At 37.6% G+C, this 15,036-nt stretch overlaps 1 protein-coding gene across 1 annotated transcript; it reads right to left on the bottom strand.

Moving 5' to 3' along the window:
• Positions 1-15: 15 nt before the first annotated feature.
• On the bottom strand, positions 16-14,966 carry LOC121646877 (FYVE, RhoGEF and PH domain-containing protein 6-like). The gene is made up of 21 exons (XM_041995956.1): positions 14,692-14,966; positions 11,791-13,807; positions 8,852-8,984; positions 8,572-8,639; positions 8,272-8,302; positions 5,315-5,466; positions 4,938-5,094; positions 4,710-4,797; positions 4,142-4,192; positions 3,972-4,030; positions 3,817-3,888; positions 3,475-3,543; positions 3,144-3,227; positions 2,959-3,038; positions 2,748-2,850; positions 2,416-2,562; positions 2,080-2,185; positions 1,866-1,960; positions 1,208-1,336; positions 964-1,103; positions 16-890 (listed from the first exon to the last, which is right to left on the bottom strand). The coding sequence occupies exons 1-21, from the start codon at positions 14,699-14,701 to the stop codon at positions 854-856; spliced, it is 3,828 nt and encodes a 1,275-aa protein (XP_041851890.1). The 5' UTR covers positions 14,702-14,966; the 3' UTR covers positions 16-853.
• Positions 14,967-15,036: the final 70 nt, after the last annotated feature.

Below are 15,036 nucleotides of genomic sequence, written 5' to 3'. Positions count from 1 at the left end.
ATATCAAAACACAGTTTAAATATAATACGCCTGATCAAAAACGGGTATTTATTATATTTACTGACAGTACAACAGAGTATGTTTTCCAGTACTTTGTAGCTTAAGTTGAAAGTTGCACAGAGTACAGTAAAACAAAAAATGTATTAATCACACTAACAGAATTGAAGATGTAAAAGCGATCCACTGAAATTGGACTTAATTTACAGTAAAATCTGTATCTTTGGGGTGTATATAAAAGGACAGTTTTTTGAGTGACTTAAGTGCAAAACACATTTAATAGTTAAGTAAAAACTGAATATTTCCCCAGCACAACATTAAGATTAAAGGTAAGATCACAGTTATAACATTTTTAATGTCAGTTAGAGTGTACAGTGCCTGTAATGAAGAGTTGCTTAAGCTTAAAATAAATAAAGCTTTAACAAATTACAAGAAACAATTACACAATTTGTTTTTACTTCTTAGAACTATTAAATGTGACTCAAAGTATCACTCCTCAAACATTTCTGGACATTCAGCTTTTATTTGTGCCATGAAGATCAAAGCCTGATACTGAACAATATAAATGTAAAAAAAATCAAAATTGAAAACTCCAAAATATCTTGGAATATTGAATAAGTCTGATGCTGGAGCCAAAACCCCATAAACCGTAAAAGAGAATGAAGTCAACATAAAAACATATTAAATTTCTATAACAGGTGTAAAATGTAATTTGATAAAAGATGTACATCAGATTTTGGTTTTATTTCACTTCAACTAAAACGAAGCCTCCAAATGCTTTTTGCTGAATTCCTTGACGTTTCTAGTCAAGGTTGATCGAGTATGAAGGAACAGCTGCAGGCACCATTGACAGATTTTACAACACAGTGGCCTCTCTGAATGAGTTGATCCATCTGTTAAAAGAAAAAAAAAACATTAATATAATTTCAATATACAACAACAACCAACATTTTTCTTTTTACCCACCTTTGGGTTGTTTGGACATCATCAGCTTTAAAATTGTAGTAAAGTATATGTTTGTGGTAGAGCTTAAACTGCATCTTCTCTAAAGAATCAAATTTCAGCACGAAGCCCAACAGGGGCTGACTCTCCAAGGCTGCAACATCCTAAATGAAAAGAAGATTAAAGAAATGTCAGATTTATCTCTGTTCTGTTTGGCTGAGTTATTATATGTTACTGAGTTTCTGCTGACACATGTAGGAGTCCTTACCTCACTGGCAGCATATGTGTAAAGGACCTTATCTTTGATGACAAACCACAGCCTCTTCCCCTGCTTTTTATTGCGCTTGGACCTCTGCAGATACCCACTCATTGAGGAGTTGTCTGTGTTGGCTGTTACCTGAAACAAATAAAACCAATATGTGTGCACTTAGATTGTTAAAATCAAAGCTGTGAACATGGCTTTAAATAGCAGAAGAGAAAGTGGGCAGTTTTATCTTATTGGCAAGGATAAGAGGGCTCACAACTAAATGAAGGAATTTAAATGTATCTAAGTTTTATTTGCATAATCTAATTATTCCTTTGCCCACAGATATATGTTGCCAGGTTTTGCAGAAGTTATACTGCAGAAACAGACATCTGAAACTAAGCAATTACCTCCTAATTTGTCCAAACAATTCCAAGTTAGCATCAAGAAATTCAAAGTGTTGGAGGACTACAGAGCAAAAGTATTGTTCACTGTCCTAATGCTCTTTCTACATTAAAAAGAATAAACTCATGAGCCACTGCTTATTTCCTACAGGAGCAGTTCAGCGGGGGAAATCCATGGGACACAGATGACACAGGACTTCTAATTGTGTTGTCTCTTTGCTGACCATTCTCTGTTCTGAATAACAATGCTTCTCGAGCAGGGGAAAAGCATCAGCTACCTCTTTGAGGGCTGCGGGTATCTTCTTTTGCTTCCTATTGAAAGCAAAGCTGGCTTTGTGTCCAGGGGATAGAGTTGCCACTGAGGCTATTTCATCTGATGGAAAGAAGCACAGAGTGAATGTCAATAGCCTGTTTATTGTAGCGTGAGAATATAAGAAATATGACAATGTTTTTAGTATCTAATCACCAAAAAAGGAGGGTGAGCAGGCTTACTTTTCTGTAGCTGTAGAACGAGGAAACACTGGTCACACACTCGGGCTAACTGGTTCTTTAGATATTCAAGCTGGTGTTTGTTGGAGGAACAAGACTGGCAAACCACCTGATGTGATGGTAAAGCATATTGATGTAATCTTATGTCACATTATTCCAAGAAAAACCTCCCCAATTTTTGAAAGTTTAAAATATAAAGCAATGAGGCAAATCTAGTTAGTAAATTAACTAAAATTGCCAGGTCTGGCCAGGTTCCTGTTTTCAGTTTTTATGATAATCAAAAAATAATCAAAAATAAAGAGACTACTTCCAAATCTGAGCATGTTTTTGCCACTGCACCTTTCCACACGCACGGCAGTGATGTCTCCTCCATGTCAGGGTGAACTCACAGGTGCAGATCATGCACATGGTGGTACGTGGATCCGGGATCCATATTGGTGCTTTGGATCCCAAAGGAGCACCATCTCCTCCTTCACGCAATTTCACCTGGATACAAGTGTTTTGAAAAGGATATGAAAAAGTTTATTTTCATCTCATTCATATATATATATATATATATATATATATATATATATATATATATATGTTTGTGTGTGTGTGTGTGTGTGTGTGTGTATAACCCCATCACAGGCTCACCAATTGTGCAAACAAAAATTTTAAGGTTATCTTACCTCATCTGGAGGGTTGCTAGATATAAAGCTGATTTTCTTCTTGGTGTAATCACTAATTGCTCTGGAAATTGCTTCAAGCCATTCATCTCGCTCAGCAGCAGAACTACAGCATGAGAAAACAAAATATAAATAACAATGCGACAACAATCCAACCGCCACAGATATATGAAATGAGAAAGCGTAATACTAACAAAACAGGCTTTTAAATTACCTTGCAGAGAGGATGAAGGAGCGCTCCACACTCTCAATGTTCAGCTCATTCTGATAGGCCTCCTGACTAGGTTTGCTAACCTGCAATTATTTTCATTGTAAAAACTTACATTGGCATGTAATTTATCTTATGATAGTATGTATGTAATGATTTGAAAAGTACTTAGAAATAAAAGAAGTTCTCACCTTCATCCCAGCCAGTAACAACATGTTTTTAAGCTTATACTGGCCTGACTGCACAGGAGTGGTATATAGCAAGGTGTCGTTAAACTAAAGGACAAATGACACAATATTATTATTTTCATGTTGTTGAATATATAAATATATTGATATTAAAGGATTTTTTTAAATTAATATGACCTCCATGATGCTTAAGGTCATATAATTAGAAGGTCACATTTGAGCTGTTTTGGGCTCAGTGTGATGCTGGCTGAGGCAGATGACACTGTTATTGTAGTTTTAGAGCAACTGTGTTATGACAGGAGAAATAGGAGTGAAGAAAGTGACAGTTAAGTACCAGGAAGAACATTCTGGGCTGCATGACTTTCCTGGACAGTTTCATCAGGACACCCTCTTTGAGGAAGATCTGAAGCAAGAAATTATCACAGTCAGTTTGTCAAAAATTATAACATCTGCTTTATTTTGGATGCAGAAGTCTTTATTCATACATTTAAAAAATGACTCAGTTATGTACAGCTGCTTTGGTGTAAGGGTCCTGATACATTTGAAAACTGAAAACCACAACGACATTCCTAATGTGATAAGTTACACTTGTGCTTTCTATGAAAGGTTAAACAGGCCGATGTGATAAATGCCTGTTAAGAATACAAAATCTAAAATGAAATCTTTATGGCCTCACCCGTCCAGGTTGGACTATCTCATGGTGGCCACTCAGGCGACATTGCACCTGAATCAGCTTCTGGAAGTTATCCTGAGATGAAACAAGCAAGATTCTCTGTAACGTCATCAGCACGGTAAGAAAAATATCCTTAAAAGTTCTTGTTCTGCTCTCACCCCTTGCTTCATGATGTCATTGGCATGATTGGCTACTTCCTTGACTAATAATAGGGCAGCTGGGTGGAAAAAATATGCCTTGATCACATATATGAAATGTATTGTTTCCATCTTACTGCCAAAAGCATTACTTTTTATATTATATGCATTTAAGAAGGATTGGGGTTTACCTTGAGTGTCCTTGTAGTCATTTGAGTCTTGAGATAAGTTTTTTAGGTAGTCTGAAACAAAAGTAAAAGTTTTAAGTTTAGCTTGAATAGTGCAACCAAACAAGTGGAAACCAACTCTGGCCTTCAAGTGCTCAGTGTTGTGTGGTAAATTCCAGGAATGATTTGGAAATAAAGTCCTGGATAAAAGGTCTACAGGTTCTTACATAATGCAATTACACAAGAGTGACGCGAGGAACATTCTTCACATTTTGGCACTGGGGGATCAGTCCAGATCCATTCAACGCACAAAACACTAAGCACACTCATGTTAAAGCTTCTGTTATGTCACCAAATCTGATCTGTTATGTCAAAAATCTTATTAATGAGGACTAAAGAGGCAAGACAAAAGCCAAAGCTACTTTGCGGTCACCAGAGGGCAGCATGATGTCTATGACGAGTTCTTAAAGGCTTGTGAGATAAACAGAGCCAACAGAAAAATAATAATGGTTGATTTTGACTGAAAATGAATCTGCCAAGATGTTGAATTCTCTCATATAATGTTGTGAAATAGAGTTCTTTCTGTATGTACCTGTGAGCAGCAGCTGATACTGAGGAATCCTCTGAACCGGTTTTAGTAGGTAATGCTTCAGAGCCAAGTTGGCACAACGAGGACTTGCCTAAATGAAAAACATGCATCTCTATTACCAAAGCCAATTTTCCAGTAAAACACATCCTCTTCACATAAACAGTGAAACGTCAGCGAGGCCTAAGACACACCTCTTCAAACAAAAAAAAACAGTTAAGCAAGCAGCATTACCTCAAATTCTTTGACAACTGTGCCAAATGCCGGATTCTTTTTTGTCTGCTCTTCCAGCAGAGCAACATTCTTGTCAAACTCATGAATGTATGTGGAGTACATCTTTAGGTATGGCCCTTTTTCCAGGAAAATGTCTGCAAGCTGAGAGTTGTCATCCCTGTATAGAAAATAAAGTAGAATAAAAGAAACTAGATCACCTTGTTGATACAGTATATGAATGTAATGGCTTTGGACATACCACGTGTGCTCAGTCTTTATCAAAAGTAAAAAACATTTATCCAAATAGAAAAAGACACATGGGTGCTTAACTGTTCTTTAAACTGATCAAAGTGACCAGTACACACAAATGTAAAAACACTTCCTAAAACTTGTCATACCATTTGGCCACTCTCTGCTGAAGCTCTCTGAGCAGGTCTTGGTTGAGTTCATAAAGTTGTGGGAGGTAGTATAGGATCTGGTTGAGAAGACGTTCCTCAATGACAGCCTTTCCACTCTGTTGAGATGCTCTCAACACCGAATCACGGAAGTCCTGTACGCCAGATAAACATATGACATCAAATGAAGCTGTTCTCTCTCTCTCTCACACACACACACTTACACCTGACACACACTAAGCTTTCTTAAATGTTCTAAATACTGTGAATCAGGACTAAACAGGGGGCCTAAAGAGCCTGAGGTGAACTTTTTGCTTCTCTTTCTGATGATGTGGAGACTTTTTGGTGGTTTACTGGGACACGTGGCAAATAAAACTTACAGACTGAGCGCCCAGTAATGAGCCCCTGTGGTTAACATGTATTAACTCTTCTGGCTACAGCAGCTGACAGTGAAAGAGGTGGGTTATGTGGAAAAGGATGTGGGAGAGAAATAAAAAAAAAAGGCCTGGATGTTTCATGAGATGAGATAAGAAAGTAAAACTATGCTGACATGGCTCTCCACAGTAAATATTTTAGATAAAGAGTGAGATGGATGCAATCTACAGCAAGGACAACAACAAGCTGCAGTTTGGTTGATTTCCTTGTTTCCATTTGAAAGATTCCTTCACAACATTATCTTTGTGCAAAGGTAGAAGCTGTTTATGGCAGCAGTTGACATTTTGAGATGATGACCTGGCTAAAGATATGGTCAAACTAATAAGAAAACAAAAGGAAATATTCATCCATTTGATTGTAAAAGCTTGGGTGACAAGTTGGCTGAAAGATAAAAATAGTATGAAGTCACTTCAAAATTGTTTTGAGAAACATATGAGTGTTTTTTATTACTAAGCACCCCTCCTCTGCCGTCTACAGAGACTCAAGCACTTCCTGTCCATGCTTTGGGGGGTCATCGCTCATGAGTCAGTCCTTCTATGTTTTGATTTTGTGACCTTGTGACATGTAAAAGTTCAACATAAATTAATTTAACTTTCAAATCAAGAGCTTTAAGTTTGAGCAGATACTGAGACAGCTCTCATTGTATTAGGAGTAGATTTGTCTTCCTTTCATGCATCACATAAAAGCTTGTTCCTCTTTGGGTTTGATATACTCCGAGTTGCCAGTCTCAAATAATGACACGTAAACAGCAGTCTGACAATAAAGCATATCTGTGTGAAGGTGTGTCAAATAAATGTGTCAAATGTTTTGTAACAAATACTAAAACTATTCTATTAAAAATTTGACAGTCCATTAATTATACCCTAGAGAAGAAAAATGTTATTGTTTGTAAAAAAAAAAAAGAAAAAATTTTTTTTAAATTATGCTAATTTTTAATGTGATTATAGTTATATAACATGACTGAGTTGTCTTTCTTCTTTAGACAGGAGCTTATTTAAAATGGACTAAAGAAAGAAACTGTTATTGAGTCTAACTAATCAAAATTATGTTTTTAAAAAATCATGTAGACTGAATCGTCCAGACTAAAGAGGACACGTGCAGCTTATACCTCTGTGGGGAAAGAAATTCTAAATTCAGACATATACAGAAGTTTTATAGTAAGAAGCAATGCATCCTTCATCAAAAAGGTCAAATAAAAAAAAAGAGTAACCAAAATGTTGAGCACCTGTAATGTCCCAACAACCTATCTATTTATTTATTTATTTATTTATTTATTTATTTATTTATTTATTTCAGGCGTATAAAAGGCTTTCAGGCTTTTTGAAGGCTTATCAAAGTGGAAGTGATGCAACATGGAGCTAAACATGGTCAGTTCTAACATTTTTCATAATTGTGTTTGCAATAAATTAAAAAAGGGAACATGTTTTTACAACTGCTAAAATTGACATTTTAACATTGTATGTCTTCATCCAATTTTCATTTAAACAGAGTATATAAACAGTAAGTTAATTTATTTATTTATTTATTTTTTTGTATTATATAGCTTCTGTTTTTTTTTTTTTTAAGGGTTACATGTCAAAGAGTTACACATGAGTGTATGACTATATGTAAACATTTTAATACCAGTAGATTGGATTTGTATCTTGCTTTTCAAGGCTCCACATTCAATCTACTATTCAGTTACTCTAGATTCGAACTAATGAGCTACATATACAGCCACAGCTACCCTAGGGCAGACTGATGAAAACAAGGCTGCACTGCACGTGAAACTAAGACATCAGCAAACGCTATTCTTTGTTGCGGTTACCATGCCTAATAAAGACAATGAGCATGACAACCTTTGCTAACATCCCAGTTTTAGCATAATCTCTATTAGCATGTTAGCACACATTTGGCTCAAATCAAATATGTTATGAAGCACAACACTGGCACTGTATTATATTCTACTCTTTAGTTTTTCTTTAAGTCTATCTGAACTATCATTTTGGCTGTGTTTGTTATGTATTTTTTTCTTTTATAAAGTTGTGTTTTTAATATCTGATATCATTAGCAAAGCAACTTAAAAGTACGTGCAAATGTACACAAGACAACCAGTTCCTCATTGAACCACTGATAAAAATACCTCCATCCCTTCAGTGTACTCTGTCATGAGTCACAAACATTGTAAAGGAAGCGCAGCAAAGGAACCAGACAAGTATTTTGGCAGCTTAGATTAATTAAAGATTAAATTAATAAAAAAAACTATGAGAAAAACTAAGTTACTACCCTTCTCAGTTTGCACTGCTGCTAACAATCTGGGGCAATCCAAAAGGAATGTGAGCGAAACTGAAGGGAGTTACTGTGTTTGGGGTGTGCCCTGGTGTTAAGCATAATCAAACACATATGGAGAATGTAAGATCGCATATCAGAGCAGCGTGAATAAAACATACACAGAATAACATCACCCTCTGCTCTTGTCACAACAAACACAGCCCGTTTTTCTTTGTGGCTAATGGCCATAAGGGATGACATCTGTGGGTACTTACAACATGAAGCAGCTTCAAGACGTCAACAAACCTACAAAGAAATTTTTATTACAATGGGAAAGTAAAGAGTGAAGGACATAAAGTCAAAATGACTTTTTGTAATAAACATTTGAGATATTTGTGTATTCCTTATTAAGGCATGATGGATGCAGTTTTATATGGTGTTCTAAAGCCATTAAAGCTACATTAAAAAATTATATAGTCACATGTTTATCCAGAAATCTAAATAAATACTGTTACATACAAAAGACAAAAAGCATCAAATTCTGCTTTAAGAAGAAAAAAAGATTAGACTCTTACACACTCTCAGAGCTCATGATTTCTGTGGCGATGTGGTGTATCTTGCTTTTTTTCTGTTCACTCTGCCTCTAACAAAAGGTGCAAAAACAGACTTTAAACTTGAGCATTCATTATAGAAAACTGGTGACAGCAGACATAATATATTTACACAGAGTTTCTATCAGCTACAGTGTGTACCTGAGGATGCACAATGTCAGGAAAAAGGAAGAGTAGTTCCAGGAAATATTTCTGAGTACTTTCAGTAACTCAATCTATAAATCTATCAGTAGCCACCCCTCACCATGTTCTCCTCTGGTTGCTCAGGATCGTCTTTACTGGAGATGGAACTGCTGTCATCCTCATCCTCCTCATCAGAGCTGTTGGCCTCGAAATCATCATCCCAAGGGACAGTCACCTCCTCATCAACTGAGCTTCTGTTAAAATGTCAGTATGTTGGGGTCAGACAACCAGACCAGGTGCCAGAGAGTGAATACATTGTGCAGATATTTTGCACACACAGATGCAGCTGAAGGCATTTATCAAAACACCAAATGCAGCACATGTTTTTCCAACTTTAAACACGCATATAGCTCATAGGTGGAACAAACAGTGTAGGATATTATTTCTAGAAAAGATTGATAAAAAATTTGTTTTAAAATGAAAGCACCAGTCTCAGCACATCATCTGAGGAACAGAATTCCATAAGTGTCTGCTTTAATCAAATGAGAGTTACATAAAAAATGAAAAAAAAAAAAAAAAAATCACACCATACGGGAAATGAAGTGTTTAAAAGACCCGGAAAAAAAAACTAAAATTGATAATCATCATTGCTGTCACACATTGCAGATTCTTGCACAGCTGCCTGCATCGAGTCACAGAGCAGCAGTATGGGAAATACTGCCAAGCCCAACAGTAGAAATCCAAAGAAGATACAAAACACTAACCATTGACACACACTGTTAACTCAACCTTGCAGCTTGAATGCAGTGTGAATAGCTTGGGGAAGTAATACCAAAGATGTACTGCATTTCTAAGATCCTACAATTCCCTGAGGGAAGGGGAACATCTAAAACGACAGCCCCTCCCTGAACAAAACTGCAAATAAAGAGAAAGATGTGGCTGATGAGTAATACATCTGTGGGTCCTACTTTGGTGTGTTTACAAAGCTTTTGTAATTAACTGCAACTGATCTCTGTTTGTGAGCTGCTCAGCATATTTTTACCATGTGATTGTTACACAGTTTGAACTACCAAAGGCAGACACACTAAGCTGTGGGAAGCAGAGAGAACACTTACTGTAATCCTATTTTTTCAACTGACTTTTACTCAGCGCTCATTCATAACCCAGTAGAAAAATTCTGGGCACAGATTACTACAAACACTATGACAAACATAGTAATGTAAAAAAAATATCCAGAAAATACACACTGACCACTTTGCAGAGGTAGTTATCTAGCTGTGTACAATCACAATCAATATTGCTATTGCCTCCCCTCTAATTCAAAAACATGACTAACAGTTTAATGACACAAAATAATGTCTTTCTGGGGGGGGGATAAATAGAAAATACAACTTTTGACAAGGTGCTAATGCAAATTAACAGAAATCTTCCTAGAAAAAAAAATGCTATTATCAAAAGTGATGTAAGCACCATTTTTGTGATGATTATTATTACTATTATTATTACTAATAAGTTTGATTTGTAATCATACTTCACACTCAGACAGGAAGTATGTTGCACTGATTTTATGTTTTCGTAAGTTGTGAATAAACTAACTTAATTTATGAGCTAATAATTTGTTTGTACATTCAATAAAAAAAAGTGAATTAACGAGTGGATGGTGGAGCAACAAACATATATACATATAGTATTTTGGTTCTATTTATACCTTTATGTCTACGGGCGAAGTTATATGGTTGTTTTTACCGTTGAAGTCAATGACTCAATGCGTAAGTCTGTATATTTCTCAAGTGGTTAATAGACTCTTGTTAAAAGTGAAGAACAAGAAGAAGATTATAGCCACTAAAGTTGTCCTACGAGTGTGATTTGCTCGGAGCGCCAAGTCAAATCTTGGCAACAGACATCAAGAAATACAGTTGCAGAAATATGCACATGCATGGTTTTTGGCAGCTGTTTAAAGTCATGCGTGCATTTGGTTCATTTTAAAAATCACAGTCATTATTGAATGTTACGCAAATCTACAAGCCTGACTTCTATCCTCATTCCTCTTCTAAACTTTGCGCATAAATCATTCTTTACACCACAAATAATCAGACGTGACAACAGAAGGAAGAGTAAAGAAGTATAATTTTACAGTTTTTTTTAAAGTTAAAAATGGATTACAGTGTTAGATTAGTCATTTACAAGAGCTACAGGAAGAGAACAAGCAAAGGATGAGTGTATAGACTGTATGTTGTGTCATACTGCCATGTGTTAAATTGATGATAAAGAGGCAGCTGATATGTTGGCTGTTTTCTGAATTTGGAAGGCAGCTGCCATTAGTTATAGCACCTACAATTAAATTAAAGTACATTATGTATCATATTCTAATAATATTAATGAAAAAAACTGTTTAAAAAAAACACTGGCATAAAATGAAGAAAATTGTCTTCTCTTCTAAATATATGACTGTGTAAGAGAAGGCATACGTATGGATTTGTGTGTATACAATGTTTATGCATCTGGCCGCTTGTCTTTTGAATTAACTTTTCCTTTAAGAAATTAAACAAGTGTTGTTCCATTGTGTTGTCAGCTTCAAAATAAGCACGAAAAACTGCATTGTACTGGTAGAAACCACCGTGTCACACTTAATCTTCACTCAACAGTATGAACTGATTACACTGATAGACACTCAAATGCAGCACAGGTATATACTATCTTCTTCAAGACTAAAGGTTGCCTAGTATTGGTGCTGCCCATAATAATAATGTTTTGTTTATTTAAACCTTTTGTGTATATTCAGTGTTATGGGGTCAATCCCCAATTCATTAGGACCTGAAAGGCTGTGCAAGCACTCATGGCACCACACTTGTCAAACTCCCCTGACAAGAATCTGCAACAAAAGAAATGAGCCGATATGCCTCTCTGTTATTCTCATTTCTTACCTGAAAACAGTCATTCACTAAATGTTTTGCAGATGAATCATTCCTCAAAGCATAAGGCGTTTTCCAGCTTTTTTATCAGAACACAAATTAGCTCACCTAATAGAGAACATGGAGGTACGTGAAATCAAAATATTACCTGTCATATTCTGCTGGTGGTGACTGCAGTGCGTTTTTCACCAGGGAGATGTACGGCTCCTGCTCCTCATAAATGCCGTCATCGTTATACAGTGAGCTTTGCCAGGGTTGTGACAAGTAGGATGTAGAGGAAAATCCTGCCTTTCCTACATGCACATTCACATACTCTGTGATCTCCTCATAGTCGCGGATGGTTTCATAGAGGCGAGCTTGTTCAAGTCCAGGAGAGAACTCGTCTTCATCCACACTCTGCTCAAGTCCAGTTAGCGGGCAGGAGAGTTTTCGTTCGCCGCTGAGATGCTCAGAAAATTTCTGATCTTCGTCTTGGCCTTTAAGGGTGCTTTCTTTGTAGCTATTCTCAGGGGAGTTCTGGCTCTGGCCTCCTTTTGTCTTCATTTTTGGTAACATCTTCTTTGCGAGCTTCAAGTCTAGAAATTTCCGGAAAGAGTGTTTCCTCTGTCCTTCAGATAAAATGATGTCGGCAGAGGAGAAGGATTTGGCTTTATGTTTGCTCAGGCTGGAACGAGAAGGTTTGATGTTTCCAGATGTTAAAAGGTTTCCATTTGATTTCTCATTTGGAGGCAATGGCAGCTCCCTCGTTATTTTCTCCTTCAAAACATTATCTTGTGAGCTACTGACTTGCTTTATCTCACAATCATCTGCTGTCTCTTCTTCTTTTTCCTCCAAGGACTCGTTCTTCTCTACCAATGCCATTGGACTGATGTGTCTGTGAGGCTTCTTTGGAGCTATTTTAACCATCCCATTCTCCTCAGCTGCTACGGTGATGGGGACGGGCTGGCTGAGTAATACATTTGAAGGAGGGTGATGTACGAAATCACAGTCAGCTGCTTCCTGAAAATTCCCTCTTTTTCCTTGGATTTCTTCATCTTCATTGTCAACTGATATTTCCATCTCATAGATGCTGCTGTCCCAACCCAAATCTTCCTCCTGCACATCCTGAGTTGGCATTTGAGGAGCAGGGGTTGGTGTCTGCTTGGTGTTATTCAGAAAAGGCTTTTTCCTAGGCGGAGGAGCTGGTGGGGCAAAAGCTTTCCTCGTAGACAGAATTACTGACTGCATGTTTTCACTCTCAGGTACACTGACAGATAGGGATGAGCTGCCCTTTCCGTCTGATGACATATTAACCTCTTTGACGTTTGTTTCCCTCTCTTGCCAGATCGTGGTCTCTTCCTTCACCCCCTCCACCTTATCCTGGTCGGCCAGAACAGCTGTTACTAGTTTCCGTGGTACAGGGACAGGGTGGGGCTTCCTAGGGCCTGCTGGGGCTGGTGTACATTGGGACACACTGGTTCGCTCTGAGTTAAAACCTTCATCCTCTGGTTCTCGTCCAGGCACACTTTGCATACCTGCATTATCATTTGTCTCATTGCCTGATGTTCTGTTAGGAATACAAGGCCAAATAGTATCTTCAGAACTCGAGGTATCAAAGTCTGCACTGAGTTTTTTGTCAACAGTCTGCATCTCATGGAGAGGTTTGTTAAAAGTGACGTTAGTATTAGTGGAGGCCAAGTTCATCATTTGGCTCATAGCATCTTTTCCTCGGTTGTTATCCAGTATGCTCTGAGATGCAGGAACAGTCTTCCTGTTTTCCTCAGTTTTGCTCTTGTATGCTGTTTTAAAGTCTTTCTCCATTTTTTCTAAGTTTGAGCTGGTGATGCATGTGCAATTCTCCTTGCTACACAGGCAAATGGGAACAATATAATCCCAGTCAGATTTTTTGTTCTCTTGCTGGATTCCACCTTGAGAGTTCAGAAGACCAAACGGCCTAGGGGTTTCCAATGCAGGTGTGTGCAGGCTCTTTAAAGTCTTTGGCTTGGACTCCACAGTGGATGTGATTTTTGGGAGACAGGGTTTGGGAGCTAGAGCAGGCTTAACCTTCTTCGCTGTGCCAGGAGACAAGTGTGAGAGGCCATCTTTCCTGAGGATTTGGGGTGACAGTATTGGCTTCTGATAGAGGGCCAGCTTTGGTTTAGGAGCCACAGGTGGCTTATGCGTACCTGAAGAGAAAATTAGATACCAATTAGATGCTGCAAAACAGTACTGAGATCATGAGTCTAATCTGATACAGTGAAAGAAACCTGATCAAAACATGTATGTCGTGTACGTGATATACTTCCTGCAAGGTTGCCTTACTAAAAGTTCACTCTTTAAATCTGCTTTTTAAGCACTAATCCTAACCTAGTGGGAACTAAATGTACAACTACTGTAAAGCACTTCTCCATGGGGGTTTAACTATCACATGGTCTTTGTTTGCCACGTCACAAAAAAGAACAGTAATCTAGCTAATGGCTCATGTTAACAGGCAGAGGAGGGGGTACATATGAAGAGTGGGAGAAAAAGGGGTGAAGACGGGGTCCAAGGCATTTCTTGCAAACTAGTACATCTGGCTTAACTAGTGTCCCAAAAATTCTGTGGGGGTCAAAACATTCTGCCTTGCTGACAGAAAGGGATGTTGTTTTTATTCATTTCCCTGTTGAGCTGGCCACACATTGACAGCTGATAGTGAATAAATCTTTTAAGATTCTAAAAACAAATTATGCAGTGTAATTGAATTTGGAGATGTTCCACATATATGGTTGAGTTTAAGTGCTCTGTTTTACCTAAAGAGAGAGGGAGAGAGAAAAAACCCTATACATTACATAAAACAGTCATTATTATCATCGCCAAGTTTTGATTTTATAGGTTTGTTCACATAAAAACCCGCGATAAACAAACGGATATCTTCTTGATTAAGCTCTTTACTGTAGTAATTAAACAACTGACCAAGAAATTAACTCGTAAATTATCCTGGAGCGCTTAATGTATCCATCTTTTAACTTTCTCTGTAACACCAGCCACAAATGGATCCTTTACCTGGAGAGTTAACGAGTCTGTCACTTACCTGAGTTCATCTTCGCTTCTCTTTAAACGACTTTAAAAATCACTTTAGCCCGAAGAAAGCCTTCATGTCCGGGTCGGCTGCGCGCTCAGACTCAGAGTAAATTTTCTCAGTAAAAAACTGGCATCTTGCCTTGCTCCTCTCCGATAAACACTAGCGATCCTTCGATGAAGCAATCAGGTTATTGACACTGAAACCGCACCAGCTGCTTCTACATGTAACCACCGGATTTTCTTTCCGTTTCCATCAACTAACCACTAGGGGCCCTCAGGGGCGACGCACTCCCTGTAGCGACTAAATTAAAAAAAAAAAAAGGCCAACTAAGGACTGACTCGTGAAAGAGAATGA

The sequence above is a fragment of the Melanotaenia boesemani genome, chromosome 10 (genome assembly GCF_017639745.1).
Source record: "Melanotaenia boesemani isolate fMelBoe1 chromosome 10, fMelBoe1.pri, whole genome shotgun sequence".
In the NCBI taxonomy this organism is placed as follows: domain Eukaryota; kingdom Metazoa; phylum Chordata; class Actinopteri; order Atheriniformes; family Melanotaeniidae; genus Melanotaenia; species Melanotaenia boesemani.
This window is presented reverse-complemented; position numbering and strand designations above follow the sequence as displayed.